Source organism: Osmia bicornis, chromosome 3 (genome assembly GCF_907164935.1).
Source record: "Osmia bicornis bicornis chromosome 3, iOsmBic2.1, whole genome shotgun sequence".
Classification (NCBI taxonomy): Eukaryota; Metazoa; Arthropoda; class Insecta; order Hymenoptera; family Megachilidae; genus Osmia; species Osmia bicornis.
In genome coordinates, this window is record NC_060218.1 from 4,837,917 (window position 1) to 4,861,271 (window position 23,355).

The 23,355-nt window shown below is 38.4% G+C and overlaps 5 protein-coding genes across 11 annotated transcripts; 1 reads left to right on the forward strand and 4 right to left on the reverse strand.

The window, feature by feature from the left end:
• Positions 1 to 706: 706 nt before the first annotated feature.
• Positions 707 to 2,451, reverse strand: LOC114871010 (protein phosphatase 1 regulatory subunit 42-like). 2 transcript variants are annotated; one of them, XM_029176388.2, is made up of 7 exons: positions 2,265 to 2,451; positions 1,892 to 2,197; positions 1,585 to 1,819; positions 1,399 to 1,521; positions 1,178 to 1,315; positions 932 to 1,096; positions 707 to 810 (listed from the first exon to the last, which is right to left on the reverse strand). In XM_029176388.2, exons 1-6 carry the CDS (start codon positions 2,403 to 2,405, stop codon positions 963 to 965), a joined length of 1,077 nt encoding a protein of 358 aa, XP_029032221.2. In that variant the 5' UTR covers positions 2,406 to 2,451; the 3' UTR covers positions 707 to 810; positions 932 to 962. The 2 variants fall into 2 exon arrangements, with proteins under 2 accessions (XP_029032221.2, XP_029032213.2); XM_029176380.2 differs by having other exon boundaries at positions 707 to 1,096.
• A 138-nt stretch (positions 2,452 to 2,589) lies between these two features.
• Positions 2,590 to 8,346, forward strand: LOC114872719 (NF-kappa-B inhibitor-interacting Ras-like protein). Of its 3 annotated transcripts, none has more exons than XM_029180269.2 (3): positions 2,590 to 2,834; positions 2,942 to 3,266; positions 8,144 to 8,346. In XM_029180269.2, exons 1-3 carry the CDS (start codon positions 2,736 to 2,738, stop codon positions 8,221 to 8,223), a joined length of 504 nt encoding a protein of 167 aa, XP_029036102.1. In that variant the 5' UTR covers positions 2,590 to 2,735; the 3' UTR covers positions 8,224 to 8,346. The 3 variants fall into 3 exon arrangements, with proteins under 3 accessions (XP_029036102.1, XP_029036112.1, XP_029036093.1); XM_029180279.2 differs by lacking the exon at positions 8,144 to 8,346 and adding an exon at positions 4,325 to 4,418 and having other exon boundaries at positions 2,592 to 2,834; XM_029180260.2 differs by lacking the exon at positions 8,144 to 8,346 and having other exon boundaries at positions 2,595 to 2,834; positions 2,942 to 3,453.
• LOC114872717 (fatty acid 2-hydroxylase) lies at positions 3,535 to 5,668 on the reverse strand. Its single transcript, XM_029180246.2, has 6 exons — positions 4,975 to 5,668; positions 4,607 to 4,832; positions 4,362 to 4,522; positions 4,128 to 4,260; positions 3,935 to 4,054; positions 3,535 to 3,866 (listed from the first exon to the last, which is right to left on the reverse strand). Exons 1-6 carry the CDS (start codon positions 5,254 to 5,256, stop codon positions 3,781 to 3,783), a joined length of 1,008 nt encoding a protein of 335 aa, XP_029036079.2. The 5' UTR covers positions 5,257 to 5,668; the 3' UTR covers positions 3,535 to 3,780.
• LOC114872701 (sodium- and chloride-dependent transporter XTRP3) lies at positions 5,812 to 16,357 on the reverse strand. Of its 3 annotated transcripts, XR_003788812.2 has the most exons (13): positions 13,920 to 16,357; positions 11,490 to 11,722; positions 11,272 to 11,292; positions 10,829 to 11,050; positions 10,568 to 10,678; positions 10,243 to 10,484; positions 10,015 to 10,159; positions 9,737 to 9,938; positions 9,504 to 9,663; positions 9,199 to 9,361; positions 8,918 to 9,118; positions 8,353 to 8,420; positions 7,716 to 7,805 (listed from the first exon to the last, which is right to left on the reverse strand). XR_003788812.2 is itself a non-coding variant. In XM_029180194.2 (12 exons), the coding sequence occupies exons 1-12, from the start codon at positions 14,167 to 14,169 to the stop codon at positions 7,653 to 7,655; spliced, it is 2,103 nt and encodes a 700-aa protein (XP_029036027.1). In that variant the 5' UTR covers positions 14,170 to 16,354; the 3' UTR covers positions 5,812 to 7,652. The 3 variants fall into 3 exon arrangements, 2 of the variants coding, with proteins under 2 accessions (XP_029036027.1, XP_029036037.1); XM_029180194.2 differs by lacking the exon at positions 8,353 to 8,420 and having other exon boundaries at positions 5,812 to 7,805; positions 13,920 to 16,354; XM_029180204.2 differs by lacking the exons at positions 8,353 to 8,420; positions 11,272 to 11,292 and having other exon boundaries at positions 5,812 to 7,805; positions 13,920 to 16,355.
• Positions 16,358 to 19,021: 2,664 nt separating this feature from the next.
• LOC114872711 (venom serine protease 34-like) lies at positions 19,022 to 21,903 on the reverse strand. 2 transcript variants are annotated; one of them, XM_029180231.2, is made up of 8 exons: positions 21,764 to 21,903; positions 21,285 to 21,499; positions 20,980 to 21,207; positions 20,650 to 20,848; positions 20,379 to 20,579; positions 20,154 to 20,305; positions 19,687 to 19,840; positions 19,022 to 19,420 (listed from the first exon to the last, which is right to left on the reverse strand). In XM_029180231.2, exons 1-8 carry the CDS (start codon positions 21,771 to 21,773, stop codon positions 19,395 to 19,397), a joined length of 1,185 nt encoding a protein of 394 aa, XP_029036064.2. In that variant the 5' UTR covers positions 21,774 to 21,903; the 3' UTR covers positions 19,022 to 19,394. The 2 variants fall into 2 exon arrangements, with proteins under 2 accessions (XP_029036064.2, XP_029036053.2); XM_029180220.2 differs by having other exon boundaries at positions 21,285 to 21,502.
• Between the last annotated feature and the right edge of the window lie 1,452 nt (positions 21,904 to 23,355).

Consider the following 23,355-nt stretch of genomic DNA (forward strand, 5'->3'; position numbering starts at 1 on the left):
AAAGTAGTAAAGTTACGATAAAAAAAAAAATTAATTTTCTACTTGTACCTTTTATACCATGTAATTTTATGATTTATATATTTGTTTTTATTGTACCTAACATTCCATGCTTATAGTGACTAACAAATATGTATCATAAATGCCTGTGTCATTTAAAAATTATTTATTTGTTTATTCGTATAATTAAAATTATCATAATTTTATATTAGCTCTGCTTGAAGATATTGCTATATGTTTATACGCAGTTCATTACATGTACAAAAATTTATCCATCGCATACAATTTATTTTTATTATTTCAGTTGACATACAAAGTTAAGCTTTAAAGATAAGATATGGATCTTCAAGCAGTGTACAAACGTAGCTAATAGTATTTTGTACTTTAATACTTCTGTGGTTCATTTAGTGATAACATAATGATTATAATATTATATACTTAAAATTATAGTTCTATGACATTATAATTATAATATAATAGTATTTTATGTGTAAGAACGTCATAACTGTTTAACTATGCACGTTTTGTTATTTTTAAATTGAATTATTGTTTCACATGCATGAATTTCAATGTACTTTATTTTAACTATGAAAATGTTATTTTAATGCACATTTATATAATATATAAATTTCGCCTTACTGCTAGAAAGTTGTACAAAACATTTATTGTAATTAATTTGCCTCCAGCTTCTTACAATAATTTGCTAATGTTTTTTTTGATCATAGATTTTATTTTTATTACATACACGACTTTCCAGCATGCAGGCAATAGTACATGACTTACGTAGAAGTTATTTCATAAAACACATATATTCTAAAAAAAAAAAAAAAAATTAAATATGAAAGAAGTATACATTAAATTATAAATAATTTTCTAAAAAAAGAGTATTAATAAACAAAAAGAATGTATCTAATTGAAAAAGCTGTTTTCTTACATGTATATATGTATAATATCACGGTGATGTTTCAAATTAGTGGCAGTTCGATAGTTTTACTATTTATCAAAGGTTGTATAACACGAGGTTGTTTGACTTTAGCCGTTTTGTTCCAAAATGGTCTTGGAGTGATATGACCATTTCTTTTAGCATTTGTGCCTGACGCTAAATTCATTATTATAATCGATCAATATCAATAATACTTCTCTATAATAGAACAATAAAATAACTTCTTTATCAATTTACCTGATTTCCATGGTGGAAAAGTGTATGATTGCATTTCACCAATAGCAGAAGAAATTGTAATAAATGACTTTGGATGAGGATACTGAAACAGTGCTCTGGATATTGATTTTTTTAATGCAGGCGGTAAATTTAATGAGCCTAAATAATAACCGTAATAAACAAAATTGTATTATTAACATTACACAGAAATTTTTTAAGAATCAAACTTTTTAACATAATACTTGTAATATCTTCATCCAGTCTAGTTGTTGAAGATTTTTGAGTGTGGTGAAGATGTTTCTTTACTTTAAATCTTTTCATAAAACATCTACATATGTCTGTCACTAGCCTTCCATCCAAGGTTGCTATAAATTAATGTCATTTACAATAGAGTGTATATGCTACTAAGAAATCCAGTATAAACATACTTATTGTATCATTATTGGCAATAAGGTTTTCTTTATATCTATGATACTGAGTTACAGGATTGCCTTGCAAGGATAAATTTGTTAAAGAACCTAAGGCACTTATACATTCTGTTAAATCATCAATATCATTAATCACATTGCTTTTAGCTTCTAGAACTTCTAATTCATGCAATTCCTTAATATTTTTTAGGGATGTGATTTTATTGTTTGAAATGTTTAGTGCTTTTAAACAAGCCTGAAAAAGGGAATTATTTCAAATTTATTAGGATGCATAATCAGAAAATAATAAGAATGCATATAAACCTACGGATAAAGTACGTATACTTCGTGGATCAAAACACAACGATTCTGTAGTAGATAGTCTTTGATTTTCTATTTGCAAAACGGATAAGTTTTTTAAACGTTCAAGACCTTCAACCACCACTATATTGTTATATCCTAAATAAAGAGTCTGCAATTTTTCCAGGTAATCTAAATTTTCTATTTTACTTATTAGATTGTGTTGCAAATAAAGGTGCGTCAAATTTGATGCAAAATTCAAATTTTCTATCTTCAATATATTGTTATTTTGCAAATATATTACTTTAAGATTTCTGAAAGCTGTAAAATTACCCTGTAATATAAAAATTATACATAAATATTTCAATTATTACTATTAATTTTCAATAACAATAACTTACAATACTGCTGATAAACATGTCATTCATACGCAAATGTGTTAAGCCATACAGCTCATCCTTTTTTATCTTCTTACTGAGCGATTTGTTTAATTGAATTTGAGAACATTTTTTTTCAACATATTCAGCAGTTAATTTTACCATGGTTGAAAAATGTTATTAATGAATAAACGTTAATGTAAAATGCCGAGCAATACGTTTATAATTGATCAAACAGACGCGCCTTTAATATGCGGCATCATGCGGCATCTACAGGTATCGTAGCATGCCGTTAATTGCATGCAATAACTTGAGGTAGCGCTTAAATCAGTTTCTATTCGGCCTATTTTTCGATGAAACGTAGACCGTTTTACCGACGCGGAATTCGAAATTCGGGCTTCACGCTAGCATCACCTTAATCTTAGGAAGATGAATGATTCTTTTTTTTAATATTTACTTGTATTATTGATGTTTGAGTGAAGCTAAAAGTTAAGTATGGGAAAAACAACAAAAGTAGTTGTTTGTGGAATGAAAGGTGTAGGCAAAACAGCATTATTGGAACAACTCATATATGGAAACATCACTGTCAAGACAGTAAGAATTTAGGTTATATTTATATAAACCGTACTGCAAAATAAACACAAATTTATTTCTTAAATACATATATGTTTTGGTACAATTGACATTTTGGAATGTAACAGGAAATTCATCCAACGATCGAGGATATTTATGTTGCTAATATAGAAACAGATCGCGGTACCAAAGAAAAAGTGCGATTTTACGACACAGCAGGACTAGAATCTCTTCAGAGTAATGCAAATAATCAGCAGCTTCCACGACATTACCTTGGTTTTGCTGATGGTTACATTTTAGTTTATGACACTGCAAAGCCAGAATCCTTAGATGTACTATTTCCACTGAAGAAAGATATTGACAAAAATAAAGATAAGAAAGAAATAACTGTGATTGTTGTCGGAAACCGAACTAAAGCTGAAGAAGAATCTCATAGTCTGGAGAACACTGCAAGTAAGGCTGCAAATTGGTGTACAAGAGAGAAACTTAAGCATTACGAAGTAAATGTTATGGACAGAGCTAGCTTGTTCGAGACATTTGTTCATCTATCTTCTAGATTAAATCCTCCTACTAATAAGAGTACTTTCCCCCAGCTAAGTATGGGTAGAAAAACTGTTAAAGTAGAGGGGTCTTAATCTTATTCGTTTAACTTGTTCACTAGTATTACTAATTACCACTGACTTCTTATTAATATGCTCAAATTACTTTTATCAAAAATAAGTATATGTACTTAAAATATCTATTTGCTTAGGTACTAGTAATACTGCATAATGCGATACATAATTTTATCATTCTAGATCTGGTCTTATTTCTTTTTGTATCTTAAGCAGTTTTGTTCCTTTCTGTACTTAAAAATATTTGAATCGTCGAAAAATCAATTATAAGTTGCAATCGACTGTTTGTGTCTTGTTTCGTAATTCCGAGGAACTCCTTATAAAGCGTATATAAGTTATTTCAATATATTAATTCACCATTCAATCGGTTTTCTGAGTTTTCGCAAACTAATGGTTGTTCCAAATGCGTAGTCCCATAATTTACTGCTGATGCCAAAACCTGGAGAAAAGAATCGTTATATATAAAAATAATTTTGTCAAGCATTTCGAGAATCGAGAAGACATTACCTAGCTCGTGATGTAAGAAATGATGATAATTATGATTCCTTTTTAAGAGGTAAAAATACGATCCAGCTTTCGGCGCACCGTAATGTAAATAATAATGAATTAAATCGTAACACAAGTAGCCTACGAGTAAATTATTTTACGTTTAAAATATTGTTAATACCGTTGATAGATATAAGTGTATCAGTTGTGATACCTGTTGCCGTGCCAGCGGTAATAAAATAAACCATCTGTGGTGGAAATACTGTATGATAAAGGTATAATATCAGTTTTGTTATTAATAAACCAGGTACGGGAGGAAATACCAATCTTCTATCATCAAATGGGGCCTAATAAAAAAATTATTCGTTATGTATTAAATTATTATTATTTTATTTTTATTTTTGTTTTTAGTTACTGGATGAAATTAATGACGAATATCAACTTTTACCTTGTGATGAATACCATGAAGTATAAAATGCAATGAAATAAGTACTTTCGAGGTAGCGGGTGGTTTAAAGTGAAAGAGCTTACGATGAAGCACATATTCTAAGGCGCTCCATAGCAATATACCAAATACGTACGAAATTAAAGCTTCGAACAGTATGTTTCCTACAATTTATTTACGTCAAATGATAGTCATTATCGTACGTGCTAGCAATAAAAAAAAAAAAAGGAAGAAGTAAATATGATTACCAGAGTGACTATCGGCAATGCCCTTCCATCCTAGATAGAGCAAGAAGATACAGACAGGGATCCATACGATCGGTATTAAATACCAAGGGGTGATCGATAAAATTTCCAAGTAGTCTGATTTAAAGAGTCGAATTTGTCGGTTTACCGGCAAATTTACCCATTCCCAGTATCGATCACCCAACGTACCTACTTGACAGAGTATAGGCGAGTTCCAGTCGATGAGATTCTATAAATGTTTTAAGTCAAGCTATTACGAGACCACGTTTGCACTCAATACACGGTTGAATCGATTGAAAAATCGAACACAACGTTCTGGTTGTTAAAAGAACGAAGAACAGGCGCTGCTCGTAGATCCTCGTTCAACTTACTTCGTATTCCTGATACTTTTCATCGTTGTTCAATTTAAAATCTTCGAACAAATGAAACGCTCCTTTCGAGTGGGGGTTGTTGTTAAAAGCATTATCCAAGCTTTGATTTTTAAAGTAATCGAATACTTTCTTTCCACCTGGATGATATCGTAAGAAATTGCGTATGTTGTAATATCGTTCCTGATAACTGACTAGAAATTTTTCCTCCTCATTTTCTGTTGTCTCTTTCTCGTCTTTTAGTTGACCGGTTCGTTTGCGCGCCTCGTTTGCGGTCGTCGCCATTGAACTTGATCGGTTATTTCGAATTGCGTTGATTGTTCCAAAAATATAACTCGTGCAAACGCGAAACGATCGTGGGTTTTACGTTTTAAATTATAAATTGGCGAACCATCAACCTGTTCAACAACGTTTTATCGTTAACACGCGTCGAATCTTTTGATAAGATTCCACGTACGTGGCTATTATACGAATAGTCGAGGCTATATCACCTTTGAAAAGTGTTATCTACCGTGATAAGTTCCTGTCTATACGCTGACGCCACCGCCAAACGGTTTGTCGTCCCCTCCAACTTACGGTCTCCCTCTTTCTTCCCTCTTTATTATTGCATTATGCGAAATCGTTAAAAATAATTATCATTAATTCAATGCGATCGAGTCATTTAGTCCATTATTTAGTTTTTTTACATCTCATTATATGTTTTGCATACGTATTATTCGATATATAAGTTCTTTCGCTCCTGGAAGTGCGTATTCCGTGTACCCTCAAAAAAATCTGGGAAAAAAGAAGGAGGCTAGGGGAAAGAAAGTCGAGGAATTATCAGACAAATATGGTCCCGTATACTCGGCAATAAATAAGCTTTTATTTAAACGTCTTGGATACTTGTGTATACAATATACCCTATGTACGATCTATATTTATAATGTCTACGAACGCAGCAGCGATCATGCTCCTGTGTAAAGAGAGAAACAAGAGGGAGAGTGAGAAGAAAAAAAAAAAATGGAAAATAGAAACGAGGAAAATGAAACGCGATACGGTTCCTCCGAGTAATCTGAGCATTCGCGCTGCCAAAAATATAATAGTATTTCGAGCATCGCCGACATAATAATTTCTTTTTATGTAATTACACAGAATAGGCTACACCTCGTCGAGTTCAATGCTCTTGATTTATGTTATACGTAATCAACGTAATTTTATGTGCATTGATAAATTTCTAATGAATTACAATTTGAATTTTTGTAATTTGTTAATATAGGATTCCACTTCGCTATCGTCAAATCACTATTGTATCACACGGAACGACTCGAGTGATTGACTTTATAACATACATCAAGATCATTGAATTTAGTAAGATGCAAGTATCCTATTCTACGTAAAATTACCTCTTCTTTTTGTATGTTTAATTATCATCACCATCGATGTCCTCGAGCCAGGTACTGACCTTGTCAAGCTCGACACCGCTCGACAGAAAGATAGCCGTTCTTGCGTTTGCAGGATGTTTGATTTTTGGCGTGCCGATAACGCAACCGAAAGAAGTGCGAAAACAAGAAATATTTCCACAGTTTCTCTCAGTATCCGGCTAGTAAAGTAATACGTCTCCGTGTTCAATTCGAATCTTGAACTTCTTTCGTTCGTGTGATTTTTTAAGTACGATCCATGTTCGATGGAACACTTTTCGCGGTCTACTTTTTTTCTTAAGTAATCAGGGTACTAACGAATCGGAAGTATTACGAAATTCTTCAAGAGATACCGTCTCTATATTATTTCTATTTCCTACTCGTTACGACGCTATTTCTCTTTTTTTAGCCGAGTAGGTTTCTAACGTCTAGTTAGACTCCGTGACTTTTTGCAACACCTCCTGACGTTTCTTCTTTTCTCTTTTCTTTTCTTTTTTTTTTACCCCTGAGGTTTGGAAGCAGTAGGAACGTAGGCACCGTCCAGAAGTCGAACGAAATTTTCTTCTTCCCGACGAGCCTCCACGTGGAAACGTTTCGACGGATTCTAAACGACTAGTCGAATCCGCATCGAATGTTGGCGGAAGATCGGACGAGACTTATCGTCTCGTTCGAACGGTATTATACGCAAAACAGACGGTACTCTTTCTAAAAACGCGAAGGAGGGAAACTGACGTTAAATACGATTCGTTTCTTCGATTCGACGGAGCGATAAAAAAAGAAGAAATCTAATTTTAGGAGTTCGCGTATACAATTCGGTTCGTATTAAACGAATGTTTGAGCGTTACCGAATGAAAATTCTTCGAAAGGAAGTAAAATATGAGGTTCAGGCCGTTCGAAATGATTTACGTCTCGATCGAAACCGAGCAAACGAACCGGTGCGAAGCGAGCAGAGGCGCGACGAAACGATCTCTCTTCGTGATATACACTCTGTAACGCCGAGTTTATTTTTTTTTTTTGCTTGTATTTTCCTGTGTTTTTTTAAATTTTTCATGCTTTTATTTGCTTCGAAGTCTAACGTTCCGTGTCACATGTTCGACGGAAGATAAAATATTGCTTTAAAAAGCACCGATCATCTAATTTCAACGTTCACAACGGATCGGTAATTCGTGTCGTTTTACGCGTCTCCGCAGAAACGAAATTCGAAATCATCCTTCGATCATACTTTTCACCGCTGCTCGTAGAAACGGCTCGAGAAGATACTTCTAACTCGATAATGACTCGCTTTTAAAAGTCCATTACTTCCATTTTAAAAGGTTTACCCCGTAGTTTATTAGGGACGATCTTCGTTATGGGCGGTGCGCTGTTGTTATCGTCGTCGCTATTTATGTCCTCGTCCTCCTCTGGAAAATCTTCCAAACGATCGTGATATTCGTCCAGCTGAAAATTGAGAGTAACACGATTAATAAGAATTCTTATATTTATTTAGAGATCGTTTCGTAAACGTAGAATCGTAGCTATTGCTATGCGTGATGATTTAACCCTTCTTCTTCTGGTTTTCTTCAAGGTTCATTAGGCGATAATTTCACGTATCAAATTATCTGGAAATATAGACTTAGTCGTTACGACACTTGCGATCTGAAGAAGGGTTAAAAACGTGGGCTAAGCTAGCGTGTGTTCCTTATAATTATATCTGCAAAAGCGCAGTGCCTGTGAGAGGCGTCAAGCGAGAAGAAAGCTGTTTCCCTTTACAATCATTCTCTCTCTTCTTTTTACAGGTAATATTGATTTTACTAATCTGCTTGATCGACAACGTCCGTTAAATCGTGATTGTCTTCAAGAAAGCCCAAGCACCTGAAGATCCTTAGTCCCATCTCGCGTTATTCTTCGTGCTCGAAGAGCTTTTCAGAAAAGTGCGAAGCGCGCATATTCAGAAAAACAAAGCTAAGAGCATTCCGTAAACGGTAGTTATATACTACGGACTCACGTGTAAGGTAGCTATGGAAGAAGCGATTAATCGACGTTACCGCACACAGAATGGACGCTTCCCTATAACTGGCAGGTACGTCCAACGTGAATCTTTATTGCTTTTTCAGGCTTAATCGACGCACCTGATTCTCTGACCTTATCTCTTCACGATTTATCACTCGGTGCGTCAATTAAGTCATCTTCTACCATGATGACTACGTTTTACTTATTTTCGACCATGTCTAAACAAGCATATGACCGTGCCTCGTGTGTATGTGTATATTTTAATCAATAATTACGTATGGCAATAATCGGTGAATCGGTGAATAATAAAAACATATAATGTGATAATAAAATTTACGTGGAAGTAAGTATTGAAATATTACGTTATCGATTAATCGAGCATTTATTACTTTCAGTGAATACACAGAAGCTACAAAGATGTAGAGAAAAGCACACAGATGCATATGCGTGTGTCTGTGTCTGTAGAGATATACAGTACCGGATATATGTAAGTGTACGAATAAATGGACGAAGAGAATGCAACTTGATGATGATGAAACAGTTCCCTTTTGTTTACTTACATCCACATCCCCCATCATCTCTTTGGTGGAAACTGTGGTATCGATACGTCGTATACTTCCTTGATGGATGTCTACGTCCAATTTGACACATTGGAACCGTCTCAATAGAAATACAATGGGTATTGGCGCGACGCCCGCGAAAATGATGACGGCTGCTATAGCCAAGACCCAGTTTGGATAGCTCATGGTTACTGGTTCAGCCTGCAAACGAATAAAGGATGACGAGGTCTACTCGCAAAAATGGATATTTCCCATCGAAATTTGGAAACGAGGATTCTTACACGAACGGCATCCCACGCTGAATACTGAGGCTTTTTTATAAACATGGATGCTATGCTAGAGACTAGAATGCAAACCATGATTATCGGGGCGAGGAATCGCCAGGTGAATTGCCAGTAAGCACCTGGCCTGTATCCTGTCATTTCTTCGATGTCCTTTGTGAACCTGAAATTATAAAAATAATAGTTGCGATAGTTCTTACTACAGTAGTCATTATCTCCTGCATCGTCTGATACTACTGCGTCGGACACGCGCTTATATCGCACTCGTTCTACTGATTCTCTTCATCCAATTCTACTGGACTTACTTCTCGTGACCGTACACGAAGATGACGGAAATCATTTCCATGAGAGCTACCACCACGAGACCAATGGTACCAGCGAAACTGTCGAACATCTTCAGCCAGTACTCTCCGGCGCCGGTGCAGAAAATCAGACCGACGAAGAAACAAATTGTACAAACCACCCCTGTGACAAGAGAGGATTATTTAGTCTATTGAAATATTGCATTTTAGTAAGAAAAAGGTTTCGTTAATCTTACCAGTCATGTATTGCTTCTTTATTCTCTTGAACAAGTCTATGTCGAAAATCACGCATAACATTCCTTCTAGTATACCGATCTGGGAACCCAGGCCAAGTGCTAGAAGCATCAGGAAGAAGATGCAGGACCAGAAAGGAGCACCGGGTAGCTCAACTATAGCCTCTGTGAATACTATGAAAGCTAATCCTGTCCCTTCGGCAGCCTAACGATAAACGATCAATGTTCAAGAGAAAACGGTAAACGAAATTGAATAGATGAAATAATAATGAAACTCGTACATTATCCAATTCCTTGCTAAGACTGCACGTTTCAATGGTTAAATTCAGTGCAGTCGCGTTTAATGTATTTACAACATTTTCATATTCCTCCGTGGTGATGTTCTCGTACTGTATAAGTCCATGTTGAAAAAGTAAGTCTTTGTTACTGAAAGCAAAAATGAAAAACGAAGAAACGATTCAGAACGTTGTTCTTGTTTCAGATGTTGGCGTCAAGAAGGATTCGTTTACCTCGCGAGGCACTTATCGACGTTTGTCACCGCCTTAAAGCCTAGAATGGCGAATATTACGACACTCGCGTAAATAGCGGTGAAGGCGTTACATCCGCTAACCAGGATCACGTCCCGGACGCAGTTGTTGTCCGGGGTGTTGTACGAACCGAACGCGATCAAGGAACCGAACGCTAGTCCGAAACTGTAAAAAACCTGGGTAGCTGCGTCGAGCCAGACCATCGGCTCTAATAGTTTCTCGATCTATGAATAAAAGAAGAAAATGATGAAATTTACGAATAAAAATGGAATAATTATTAATCGATTGTAAAAGTAGATCGATATACCTTTGGCGTGTACATGTGGGCCAATCCAGCGCTGGCACCTTTTAACGTTATTCCACGAATAAAAAAGATAGTAAGCACCAAATACGGGAACATGGATGTAAAATATACCACCTTTAAAATCAAGCAAAAACATAAGTCGTCGACACAGTATATCTGACTAAAGCGTTTACGAGGGATAAATTAATTCGAAAGGGAAAGTAAACGACCCTTGCGATGTAAAAGAAAATAAGGAAACCAATTGAACGTTTGGCCTCTCTTTACCTTTCCCGATGATTGTATTCCCTTCATCACGATAAAGAAGACGACGATCCAACTCAACAACAAACAAAGGACGATCCACCACTTCAGACTTTGCCCACTTTCGATCGACGAAGCTGCGTCCAACGTGGTTCTGTACCAAAAATAGACAGTTCCGGAACTCTTCGCGCATTCCTCGACCGGCTTCCCGTTAATTTCTGGACACTTTGCCCATGGTAAGGGTTCCTGCGTTCAATTATTCCGTTTAAGAAATCTAATTACTCAAACATTCATAGTGTTCTCTATCGAAGCGTACGTTCTAAACACACGTTCACCACCATGGTACATATGATTCATAATAATTATACAAAGTAGCAAGTGAAAAATTAATAAAATCCTGTCGGTGAACGTGTTAAAATATCATGCGCGTTACATGCCACTCTTTATTAATTACTAAAAATACTTACGCCGAATTTAATCGTGACGGCCTAACCGAACGCGGCATGAAACAACATATATCGTATTTGTTAATTAAAATATCATTGAAGTGTCTCCTTCTAATCGGTATCGTTTCCACGATATTTCGACGATCGAAATATTCGAATCATTTTCGATCGACGAAATAAAGGGAGGAAAGGGGTAGTTATCGTGATATACTGGCCGTTTTAGCGATCAAAGAACTCACCTCGAGCGAATTGAATAGGTAATAGAAGCACCAGGTAATGATGACATTGTAGTAAAGCGCTACGAAGAAGGTGACGATGCAAGATGCTATTCCTATACCTCCTAGCCACGGATGTATCGTATTCCATACGCCAAGGGCACCCTGTCGCATACGTTGACCGATACCCAGCTCGATTAAAAAGAGGGGTACACCCTCGAGGATTAGCATCACGAAAAAGGGGATGAGAAAGGCACCTGAAAAGCATCCAATACGTAATTTCTTTTCTTGTCCTCTTCATTATAAAAATTAGATTCGTATTCTTCCTATTCTGACGTGTAAAATAATATCGTTCGTTAGCCATCATCCCCCTTACACTCTTTCCAACGGAGTTCCTCTTGTTCCCCCTTTTTTGACCCCTTATTACGAAAATGAATGCGTAACCGTTTTCTCTTTTAATCTCTCCCATTTGAGGGGGTTGTCCGTGTGCCTGCTTAGAGAAGGTTCTCTTCATACCCCTTTTTTTCGCGGTAGTCTAGTTCGAGACAGCCGCAGCCGGAATGTCTGGTTCGGTATTGATCGAGTGACGCGTATGTAAGTACGTACATATACGCGTATAAACTTTGATCTTGGCTTAACGGTTTTTCGTTTTATTAATAGGAAAATTATCAATTTCATCCCCTAACTATTTCACACCATACGTGCGCCGATTCGAATTCGAAGACGAAAGCAAATCGTTACAACATAAGGTATTACGATTTGCGATTAACATTCTTCGAGTTCTTTCTGTTTGCATCGAATCGAAAGAATTTTTCTCCGAGTATCGTGTCACGGCAGATTATTGACCAACAAAGTCACGTTTCACGTGATACGAGCGTTGTTACACGTGCTCGCGACGCAATAAACCGTTTTGTTTGAATATACATACGATACGCGATCCTTTGTTAGTCGTTCGTGAAAAAAGCATTTCGATGTTATATAAAATTGCGCAATTTACCGTTCCACAGTTATGTCAAAAGATAACTGGTTCAGGCTCTTCTTGTTACGCTTAAATTTCAGACTGTTTGCTGAAGTAGAGCGTTACATGCTCTATGAGTTCTAGGTCATGATTCCCCTGGCTCTACCGTTGAAGGGTTGGTCCGCGTTCTCAACGAGAACAAGAAAACCCTGCGATTCTCGAAATCCTCGCAATCAAAATACCGAGTCTCTTGAAAGAAGTCCTAGGGCATCGTCTCTGAGAGCGTCCTCCTCACCCCTTGCATCCAAGGTTGATATCAATTAAAACAGAAGGTCTGCATACGATGAAAGTCAGGTGAGGAGGTGATTCTCCTAAACGTAGCCTGAACTGAGATAAAGAGAGGGTGGTTAAAGACACCCCCTCACACCTTGCAGCCAAGGTTACTATGAATTGAAACAAAAACAGTGTACCTACATTTTTGAAACCTACAAAGTAGCATGAAAGTGATTGTCAGGTGAGTAGGTGATTCCCCTAAAGGTAGTTTGTGAAATTGTTACGTGTGTGTGGATGGAGGGAGAGAGAGAGAGAGAGAGAGAGAGAACGGTTAAAAAATCGATCGATGCGCGTCGGACGTCGGCGTCGGCGTCGGTTTGAACGGGCGACCTCGCCACCAGTGTCGTGTCACGGCACGAGGAAATTTCCATTGAAGGTGGAGAGAAGGTGCTGGCTCGGTTTCGGTGCACTGGCACATCTTGGCGAATCGTTAACGCGGCTAGGTAACGAGCGGGTGGAGATGGCCGCGTTCTGCGCAGTAGAGGACCCACAGGAGTTCCCTAGCTCGGTCGCGACCGATGGAAACTTCCGTGGCGAAATTCGCGGGGGCGTTCGATTTAACGCTACACGTAAAACACGCTCGGTGACGTAACGTTTAACATCGTGATTTCATTCGTGTTTCATACAAACCCACCCTCTGCGTCTTTCCTTGCAATTCGTCCACCCTCCACCCCCGTTCACCGCGTTCCACTTTGATCCATTCCGTTCCGTTCCATTTCGTTTCGTTTCCTTTGCATCGGAACGTAATCGAATTACGCCACAGCAACGCATATAGCCATAGGTCGTGGATAGGAAAGATGGAGGGTTCAAGGGCGAATTTGATAGGATTTTATTTCTTTCTCTAGGAACGGAGAACGTTGAGTTGACGAAGAGAAACGAGGATTCTCGGTATTTCGAAGATACGCGAAACACTTGGAAGATATATATTTTTAAGTCATGCTTCGAGAAACGACGGGAAGGGGGATGGACTATCAGGGTGACCGAAAATAGCGTATAACGTGGCGTTTAGCGTAGGCATCAGTTTGCTGCGCGGATCTTAACTGATCGAAATCAATTTTTCTTCTTTTACAACATTCCCAATGATTTTTCCCATTTTACGATTTATCGTGCCATCTTTTTTCTGCAAATTATAAATGCTTAATAATGACATAATGATAGCTTACCTCCTCCGTTTTGTTGGCACAGGTAAGGGAATCTCCATATATTCCCGAGTCCCACGCTGTAGCCGATAATACTGAGGAAAAATTGCATTTTGCCGCTCCATGCTGCTCTGTTGTCCTCTTTGGTCTCTTGACTGGCAGCAGCATTTTGACTTCCGGTAACAACGATCGTCACGTTCTGGCCAGCCTGACGTTCCTCGTTCAACGGAGCCAGCTCATGCCCATTTCTCGTGTTCTCGTTCTTGACTACCATGCTTCGTTTCAGAATCTCTTGTTTCAAAGACAAACAGCCACTTCAGCAGGATCGTTTTTCCTTTCGACACGTTCCCTTCTCGTTTACCTTCTTCTCTATCTTTTTTCTATCCCCTCGCGTTCAAACTGAAACTCCTCCTTTCCCCTCTCTGTTTCTTTATTTCGTTCTTTTGCAGTGTACTTTGGCTAAATACGATTCGATGGATGAACGTCGAGTGAATTTGAAATCACCGCGATCCAAGCGGACCACTGGCAAGTGGAAAAAACAGCGACAGCAGCGACAAGACCGCTGTCGAGTGCAACAACAGTAACAATAACAACAATCGCGTCGACGAAGACGAGGGATAAGAATGAGAACGGCTACGGCAGTTCAACGAAAGGCCCGACAAACGATCTCGATCGTTTTACGGTTAATTATAAGAATACTCTTCTCTTCTCTTCTCCTTTTTTGAATACCTTTACTTGGAGTAGAAAAAAAATTGCTTAGGGTAACGAGGAAGGCATGCCTGGTACGAAGAAGCCGCCTATTCGCCGAACAGGCTCCCACGCGGACCCAAGCTGTTTTCTGCGAACAGCAGAAGGGAGAGAGCTCGGCAAGGTATTCTTCTTCTTCTTCTTCTCCTCCCTGTTCACGTTATTCGGTCTCGTATGCTTGAAAGTCTTATTGTTCTTCAGCATCGATCAGGTTTAGGGATCGTTTGTAATCGCACGAGGGTAATCGTTCCAATTGAATAGCCGAAAGAAGAATCTTACGAATTTGTCCGTTCCATTGGCCAGGATAGAAAGTTAGCGCGATTCAAATGTTTGCCTCGTGCGAACGGTATAATCGATACGGCGTGGTTCGAGAGCACGACACGCTATCGTCGTACATGGGACAATGTAAATTTCAACGATTCGATATCAACTAACGGAATCGTCGATTGGAAAACGGTAAATGAGAACGATGATGCGAGTCAGAGGAATCGAAAGGATGATCGAAGAAGGACAGTGGTACGACCAGCGTTGAAAGAGATCCAGCTCGTACAGCCGTGAACATTAGGTCGCTTTTCGTGCGGAATCGGCGCATCGAAATTTCGTGGTTGATCGCGACCACGGTCCAGGCACAAGGGAGATCACTTAGCAATTCGAAGGAATCGAGGGAAGCTCACGTTTCACGTTGCTGACACGATTATTTTCCCGTAACATGCCCTTGTATTTTCGTTCACCCTGTCCACTGATCGCCTCTTCTCCCTCTGTTTTCTCCTCTTTCGTCTACCGTTGATCGTAACGTTCCTCTCGATTGCGTCTGACATATAAGCTTCGAACGACTCGTTCTCAAACGATGGAAAAAGCTGATCGAAACGACAACAGCATCGTAGCAGTATCCTGTTCGTTTGGTGTTCGATGTTCACGATAGGATAACCCGTCGAATTTATTTCGATCCGGTGGTAGTCCGCTGATGGATGCGATGCTCGCTGGAACTTGGATAACAGACCCGTGGACGGTGGAAGGAACGAATAATTTTCGGAGCCATGTAGTTCGATTCCCTGGCCTCCCACCTCGCTCGAACTCGGCTATTTTTTTCTCCTCTACCAACAGACTTCTGTTTGATTTCTTTTCTTTTCTTTTCTTTTCTTTTCTTTTTTTATTTTACGTTTCAGATACGACTGATCGGCGAGACGAGGGGCTTCGTAAGGCGAGCCCGCGCGAATTCTTTCTTTCCGTGTGGTGTCGAGCCTGAACTACCTTGGGTCGAAGAGAACTCTAGCAACGCGCCCCGTACATATGAACGTCGATATCCAACTGAACCACCGTTGAGCAGTAATGCGCGCGCGCGCGCTCTCACCCGTTTACGTACGCACGCGAGGGAACGAAGCGGAACCTGGAACTTCGACAAAGCTTTGCACAGCTTTCAATCCCCGATTGGCGGTGGTAATTGCGAACATATGGCTCGTACGATCTACCAACCGTCCACTGTCCGCTTCTCTACCAAAGTGGACACTGTACGACGCGTTTCAAGAACGGCCGAGTTACCACTGGCCGACTTTGTACGGGGAGAAATTGGGAGGAATTGGGAGGAATTGAAGAAGGGAAAGAAAAAAAAAAAAAAAATGTAGAACGAAAGGGAGGGAGAGCTGCTGACGCTGATCTATCTCTATGTGCGCCGAAATATTCCACGAAAGAGGAAGAACCTTGGTCCTATGTTTCTCCTGGTACACCTCTTCTGCTCTCCGTTCTGTCCCGCTTGGATGAAGCACGAGGTGCGCGAGCGCGTTCCCAGTTGCACATCGATCCTCCTTGCAGCCAATCCCCGTCATTCTCGTACTCCTCGATTACTCCCTGATCTCAACTTCCTTCGCCAGTTTGCAAATAGAATTCTACGTACTTTCCCCTAGTTTCGATGGAGCAGCGTCCTATCTTAATCGTTCCGAACCTTTCCACCTTTTTCGCTGACCTTCGAAACCCTGCGGATCTGGCTTCTAAATTGAATTTTATTTTAATATATTCTGCTTGAAAGGTACCAGTGAAACCCATCACGATGATATGTAGAAAATACGACACATTCGTCTTTTTTTCAATGCAACCTTGCTGATAGTGGATAACAGAAAGGAATAAGAACACGGTGGTAAATAATATGACATTGAATATTTGACATAATTACGCGCCTAACACGTTCGCTGTGGATACCAGGGATCCACCTTGGTTCGGATCTTGGAGATAGGTGTACGACGTGGATACAAGTCATTAATAATAATATTTTCTCTATTTACATGTGAACGGACCTCAGTTCGCAGTAAACTCATTAAAGCGATTGCATAGCGTTGAAACAGCGCTTACGTTAGTTAACTTTTTCAAGTACCTAATTGCATAGAATGCACTCTTGACCCTTTTGGCACAACCGCATCTCGATTCATCTCATTCAGTTATCAAACTGTGCTTCTGGAATTTGCTAACGTCACCTCGAGAAAGTTTCACCGATAACGAGAAAGTTCGTTTAATTGGCAATCGAAGTGATTTTTCAGTTCCTTGAGATGGTGAACGAGAAGCAGTCGCGAGGCAGATATTACACGGTACGGAAACTGGCAGGGAATTTTCATAAGCAGTAGCAAGTAACCGTGTACGAAGTACGAACGAGGAGGGTACTCATTTATGAGAACTATCATCGACTCAATAACTGTGTCAAGGGCAGATCACACCGAAGCACGTTGAAGAAATCAATTTGTTTAATAAATATCTCCCGCGAACGGAACGATCACGTCGGTTTTTATGATACCATTCGTCTCAAACGCAATTGAGATACGAATAACAATAGGTACACGAATATCAAAGTACTCAACAGGAAGTATCGAATGGTATCGTTGTTTTAGGTACTTGTACGTCTTTACCTGTAAAGAAAAAAAAAGGAAGAAAATAATATTGTGAAATACGCGACAGGGACCATGAAAATCAATGTTCCTCTCTTTCTTCCTCGATTTTTCTTAAATACCATGCTCGCGATCGTATTTGTTCCTGTTAAGCGTTCCAGGCCGTCGAGTAGTATCCCCTCGTACAAACTGTCTCACGTCACATCCTCATTCATGAACTTGTTAATAATGAGACATTGTTTACGCACAATTAATTTCAAGCAATCTACGAGCAACGTGAAGGCTTCCTAAAGGACGAACCGCTGATATTCGTCGAAGGGTCAACCGTGTACCGTGCTCGTGCCTCGATAATTTTCATTCGTCGCACGTTTTGTACGAGGAATCGCGTTGCGTAAGCATTCCTCTATATGGTTGGTTAGGATCGCGTGTTAAAATTTCACTCGACAAGAAAATCCACGGATTTATTCTATTTGCAACTTCACGCGATCGTAATATGTAACAATATTTGAATCGTGTATAGTAGTATTATAATTAAGATTTAAAGTCCAAGTTAATAATGTAATTGTAAACTTCAACTCTCGAATGCGAGGGAATTCGAATTCATTATAATCCCCGATAGAAGGGTTGAAAATTGTATACCTAACTTTAATTTAGGCCACGATTGGAGGGTTGGAGGGTTAAAACCCGGGATAAAAAAAATCCGGCAGTTACGTTACTGGAAGGTTTCACTTTATTTGTTTTCTTACGAGTCGACGTACTATCTTCTTGGTTCTTCTGTTTGCGAACAAGGTGTTGCAATACCACTCGAAATCCAGTAGATCTTCGTTGTTTGATAAAAATAGGTTTCGTACGGATTGGAATCGATTCGAACGTTACAAAAGACAGACGCTTTGGCGTCGTTCTTACGTAAACGTCAAATAATATTAGCATGAACAATGGAAGGGAGGGTGAGAAACAGACGTAGAAAAGAAGAGAGAGAGAAGAGAGAGGGAGGTCTCGAGGGTGAACCACAGGGTTGCTCGAAGTAGCAATATTTAATAAAATGTGTACACGTGTTATCCTTCAATTTGAACAAGGGTATTTGACGAAGCCGTGAATAGGTTTTAACAGGTCATCCTAAGCAGAAAAATGTTATACGATCGTTTTATTTCTTCCTTTCTTCAGTGTTTTTCTTTTTTAGGATAATGTGGTACGTGTTAAAAATGCAGTTTCACAGCTTTATTGTGAAATGCACATAAGAAGAATGCGCTTGTTATGGATATAAATTACACTGTCAGCAAGAATGACTCATTGGAAATGGGGATCTGATTATAATAAAACGATCGCAGATTTAATTTCAATTATTCTTTATATATACGAAGTTTATCTTTATAGGGGAAATATGGTGTGTCATCGATTGCATTAGATAGTATCAACCCTTCCGTATGCGGCTGCTGCTGTGTGATAAACACAAATCGATCGCTAATACTGATAAGTAGAGGATTGGAATAGGTAAAATCGATCACAAAACACAGTTCAGTAGTTATATTTACATTTGGTAATAATGCGTTACACGTATCAGTTAAATTTCGTGCGATAAATAAATAATATTTGTAATCTGAAAACTGAATAAATTACGCGGTAAATTTTATCCACGCCACTTGTAATCTATTTACAACAGGTGTTCGTGTTTCCAGGAAAAAATTTATGGCTGATATTACTAATATCGAATTGCGATCGATAACCGTACTCTTACGTACGTTCTTCGCAATCAATGGTCGATTATACGAGGACGTATATATCCGTCCTTTGCAATGAAAAGATAATGAAAATAGTCACTCGTCTTATCGACAGAAAGTTGAATCGAGACGAAGAGATGAGGAAGACGATGAGGTATGTTGATTTATTCAATGATGCAGTACGAGGAATCTGTAACAACAAAGTCGTGCAAATTGTGCGAACGCAGCATTATAGATCAGTGTTTCCCAACCTTGCTGGATTCGTGACCATTTTTCATAATAACCAGATAATTTACATGAAAGTTTAAAAACATACATCAAGAGCACGCTATAGAAAATAATTCAAATAATATTGAAAGTTCCTTAGAAACCATCTGCAACCCTTATGGGAGCCACGATCCACAGTTTGGGAACCTAAGTTTAGATTATGTTACACCAAATATCATAATCTTGTACCTGAAGTTTGAGAAACAATCCAGTCTATATAAGCACCAACTCTCGTATTTATACCAGCAGAAATACCGCAATTGGTGCCTTGACTGATGATTCCTGTAAGTATCAGTCGCCTACTGGTGGGGTTTTGCCATAGAACTGGTCCACCGCTGTCGAACTGTACATCGAGTAATTGTATTATGCTCGTAGGTACTTGAAAACTTGGATCTTTTTTTATTACCACGTTCCGTGCCGCGTGGGGCATATACGCCCCACGTCATATGGGACTTAAGGGGGTATTACAGCAGTTTTTTCATTGGGCCCTCACCCAGCCTCAAATATTCTCATATAAGGACGAAAAGCGAAAAATCCCGGACCTCTTTTTAGGCTCATTTTTGCCGATAATGTCACCTCGCTGCATTACCCGTGTCTACCCCCTTAACGTGTACAGAAATTGGTCCGGTACGGAACGTGTTAAAAGAGTATCTTACCTGACACGAGTCTTTATCCTCGCCATAAGTGCAAATTAGGTCTCTGGTGATGTTGCTGTAAATTTGGGAACACTGTAGATTCGTCAATACACTAAGGGTAACTTTTTGCAGGATGTCTGAAGTGCTACCACCGAAACTGGTTGATCCCCAACCTAGTTTAGAAAGGAAAGATACTTGTTTAACTCTGTTAATATTTCAAATACCAAGATGGTTAATTTTACGAACCCAATACATCAACATAATTCCCTCCGAATGTGTCTGGCGAGTGTTGAAATGGTAGACAAGCAGGTCCCACCTGATTATTGAAAACTATCTCTCTTTCCGTTTTCAAAATAGCTATATCGTTCAAATTATTTCCGACACTGTAATTAGGATGCACGATAGAACGAATCACTCGATGCAGCACCGTGGCATTTGTGTCTGCGCCTAAATACCAAAGATGTTCTAACTGAACGTATCCTCCGTACGAAACATGCTCGCGAATAACGACGCCTACCTGTACTCAGATCATGATCGCCCACCAGAATACCTAGTTCACGGTAATCTCTTGTATCGACACAATGTGCCGCAGTGACCACGTATCTGTTTGATATTATCGTACATCCACAAAATACGATCCGATTTACAGAATCAACTAAACCAGCCATCATCGGGAATTCGTTTACTCCTGCGTTGACTCCACCGACGATTCTAGTCTAAAAGTAGCATAGATATTTTATCTAATTGAAAGAATTCCGTCCAATTTACTGTAGAAATTCTTTTCCTCCTAGTAATTCTCGAATGTCTTAGCGAAGGGGTTGAAGTATTAAAATTGTGTCATACGTACGGGATTCTTCCATCCACATCGACAATTTTCAGAAATCAAATCTTCCGGTCTCTTAACCGCTTCTACTTCGCAGAGGAATCGACCACCTGTCGACCACAGAGGCGATTTAAACGTCACCACCATCGTGGGCCCATCGGATGATATATTGAACGCCCTATTGCCGCAAAATTGATACGAGCTGGTCGAATTAACTTGAACGCTCAATTTATCTTGATTACAGTTGTTGCTCTACGACAATGATTCCTTATTTTTTATATTCTTGATTTTGCAAATAATTTTCTCAAATACTTCAAGATTCGACTTACCCTCGGTAATTCGAACGTGGTACAATTCATTTTAATACGATAGTCGCTCTTCATGGTCCACGAGCATGAATTTCCTCCTCGGTACTTGTACGGATATCTGGGATTGTAAATGTAATACGACGTGCCGACGGCCAATTCCTGGGAAAAAGTGCATTCCGCATCCGCACTTTCGCTTACGTTGATTAACAACACGAGCCAGCACAATACCGATAACACTACTATAAAAAAAAATCATCCTTTATCAAAATGATCGCTAGAATGGAGTAAGGGACTATTTTTATGGATTTTTTTACAGCAGAAAATTATCATGCATAGAAACGCAGAATCTATTTTTAAAACACTTTACGATCGATTATTGATACCAATCAAGGTATAATTTGTAATTCATCTTTTTTTTTTCTTTTAGTGCGAACATCAGTCATTTTAAATCGGAGTACATTTGATGATCGGTATAAAATAATAGATTATTGCCGATGTACCTCTTGCCATGATACCGTGGCCAGGAAATCTCGTTATCAAAGGGAAACCATACGATACTTTTGACCCGACGATCGATTCCCGATACGGTTACGAAAATTTCAAACAAACGACTGTCACGATCTAGCTGTTTTCGCGCGAATTCCGACGTTTTTATCCCTATCGCGAGGACGAATTAAAGCGAAGGCTAATGATTTTGCGGGTGCTATCATATTGTCTTATCAGTGGTAGTCGTAACCTCGAAAATAAAGGTAGATTTATAACTACCCGAGTATATTTTCGCAACGGGTATGAACGAAATTTTCTCGGTGTTGGTGTTTGTTCCCGTTTTTCACGTTACACACGCTTAACGTCTGCCTCATTAGTTGACATAATCGTTTTAATCACATATATTTTTTTCCTCTTTAATAATACGTAGGAGATATCCGAGATATGGATATCAGGGTATTAGTTCATACGTTAGCTAAGCTTCGGTAATCTTGTTAATCTTAACAACCCTCATAAAAGATAATCTTCATTTTTATTTGAATGCACTTCCAGAGAACGAAAAGGTTTCGATTGTTTTAGGAGTTCTTGTAATAATTTCTCAAGACTTTCAGAGTGATCCCATAATTATTGATAAAATAAAATTTCTTTTGAATATGCGCTTATATCATATTCGCAGCACCATTTATTCCCCATAGTAAAATTCAGCCTTCAAAATAATAGACTGTTTTTCCCATTTTAAGTGAACGTTAAACATTTGTTGATGGATTTTAACACGATAACAGTATTTAACGAAAGACACTTCTTTTGTAACATTATTATACATATTATAATAAATATGTGTACTACGTCAAATAGTCGAGGACATTTAGCAGGTACTGTAATTAACAGATAAAATAATAATAGCTACAAACGTTTTTATCAATTCAACTAGCAATTACCATGTATCTTTACGCGCAAAAAAAAGAAAAGCAATAGAGCTTTTGAAAAATGTAGGTATACAAATGAACCATTTATAATGCATAAAAGAATTAAAAACTTTATTTTTTAATCAAGCTTATTTTCTTAACCACTTGAGAAGATAAGTAGGGTAGATAAGCCAGCGCAAATTTTGCAATAAGCGATTATAACGATAAAAAGCATATTTAACACGTATTCAAAATTAAAATTCAATTAACTTTTACTAACGAACATTTGAAATCAAATTTGCCTCAACACGAAATGCATTCATTGAAGTGTTTCTTTTTCTTCGATTCTTTATTTCTGAACGGATCCTTCTACGTAATTTAATTCTTAAAATCCTCGTCCTTAATCGTAGATTGCGTCACATAATGACTGGCAAAAGTGAGATTAGATAAAATCGCTAGATAACAGTGCTTCCTTTTATATTTTCCAATTCGTGTACAAATTAAAACATTTATTACAATTTAATTGCAAAATTCAATCGCCCCTAAAAGATTCATCATTTTATATCTCGGTCTACTTTTAAATCAGTTTTACTCCCTTTAATTCGTATTCTTTATAAAATTAATCAAAATCAGCACAAGACTCTCAAATTATTAGAATAATTGGGTGACAAACTCGTATTCACAAACTTGTATTTATAAAA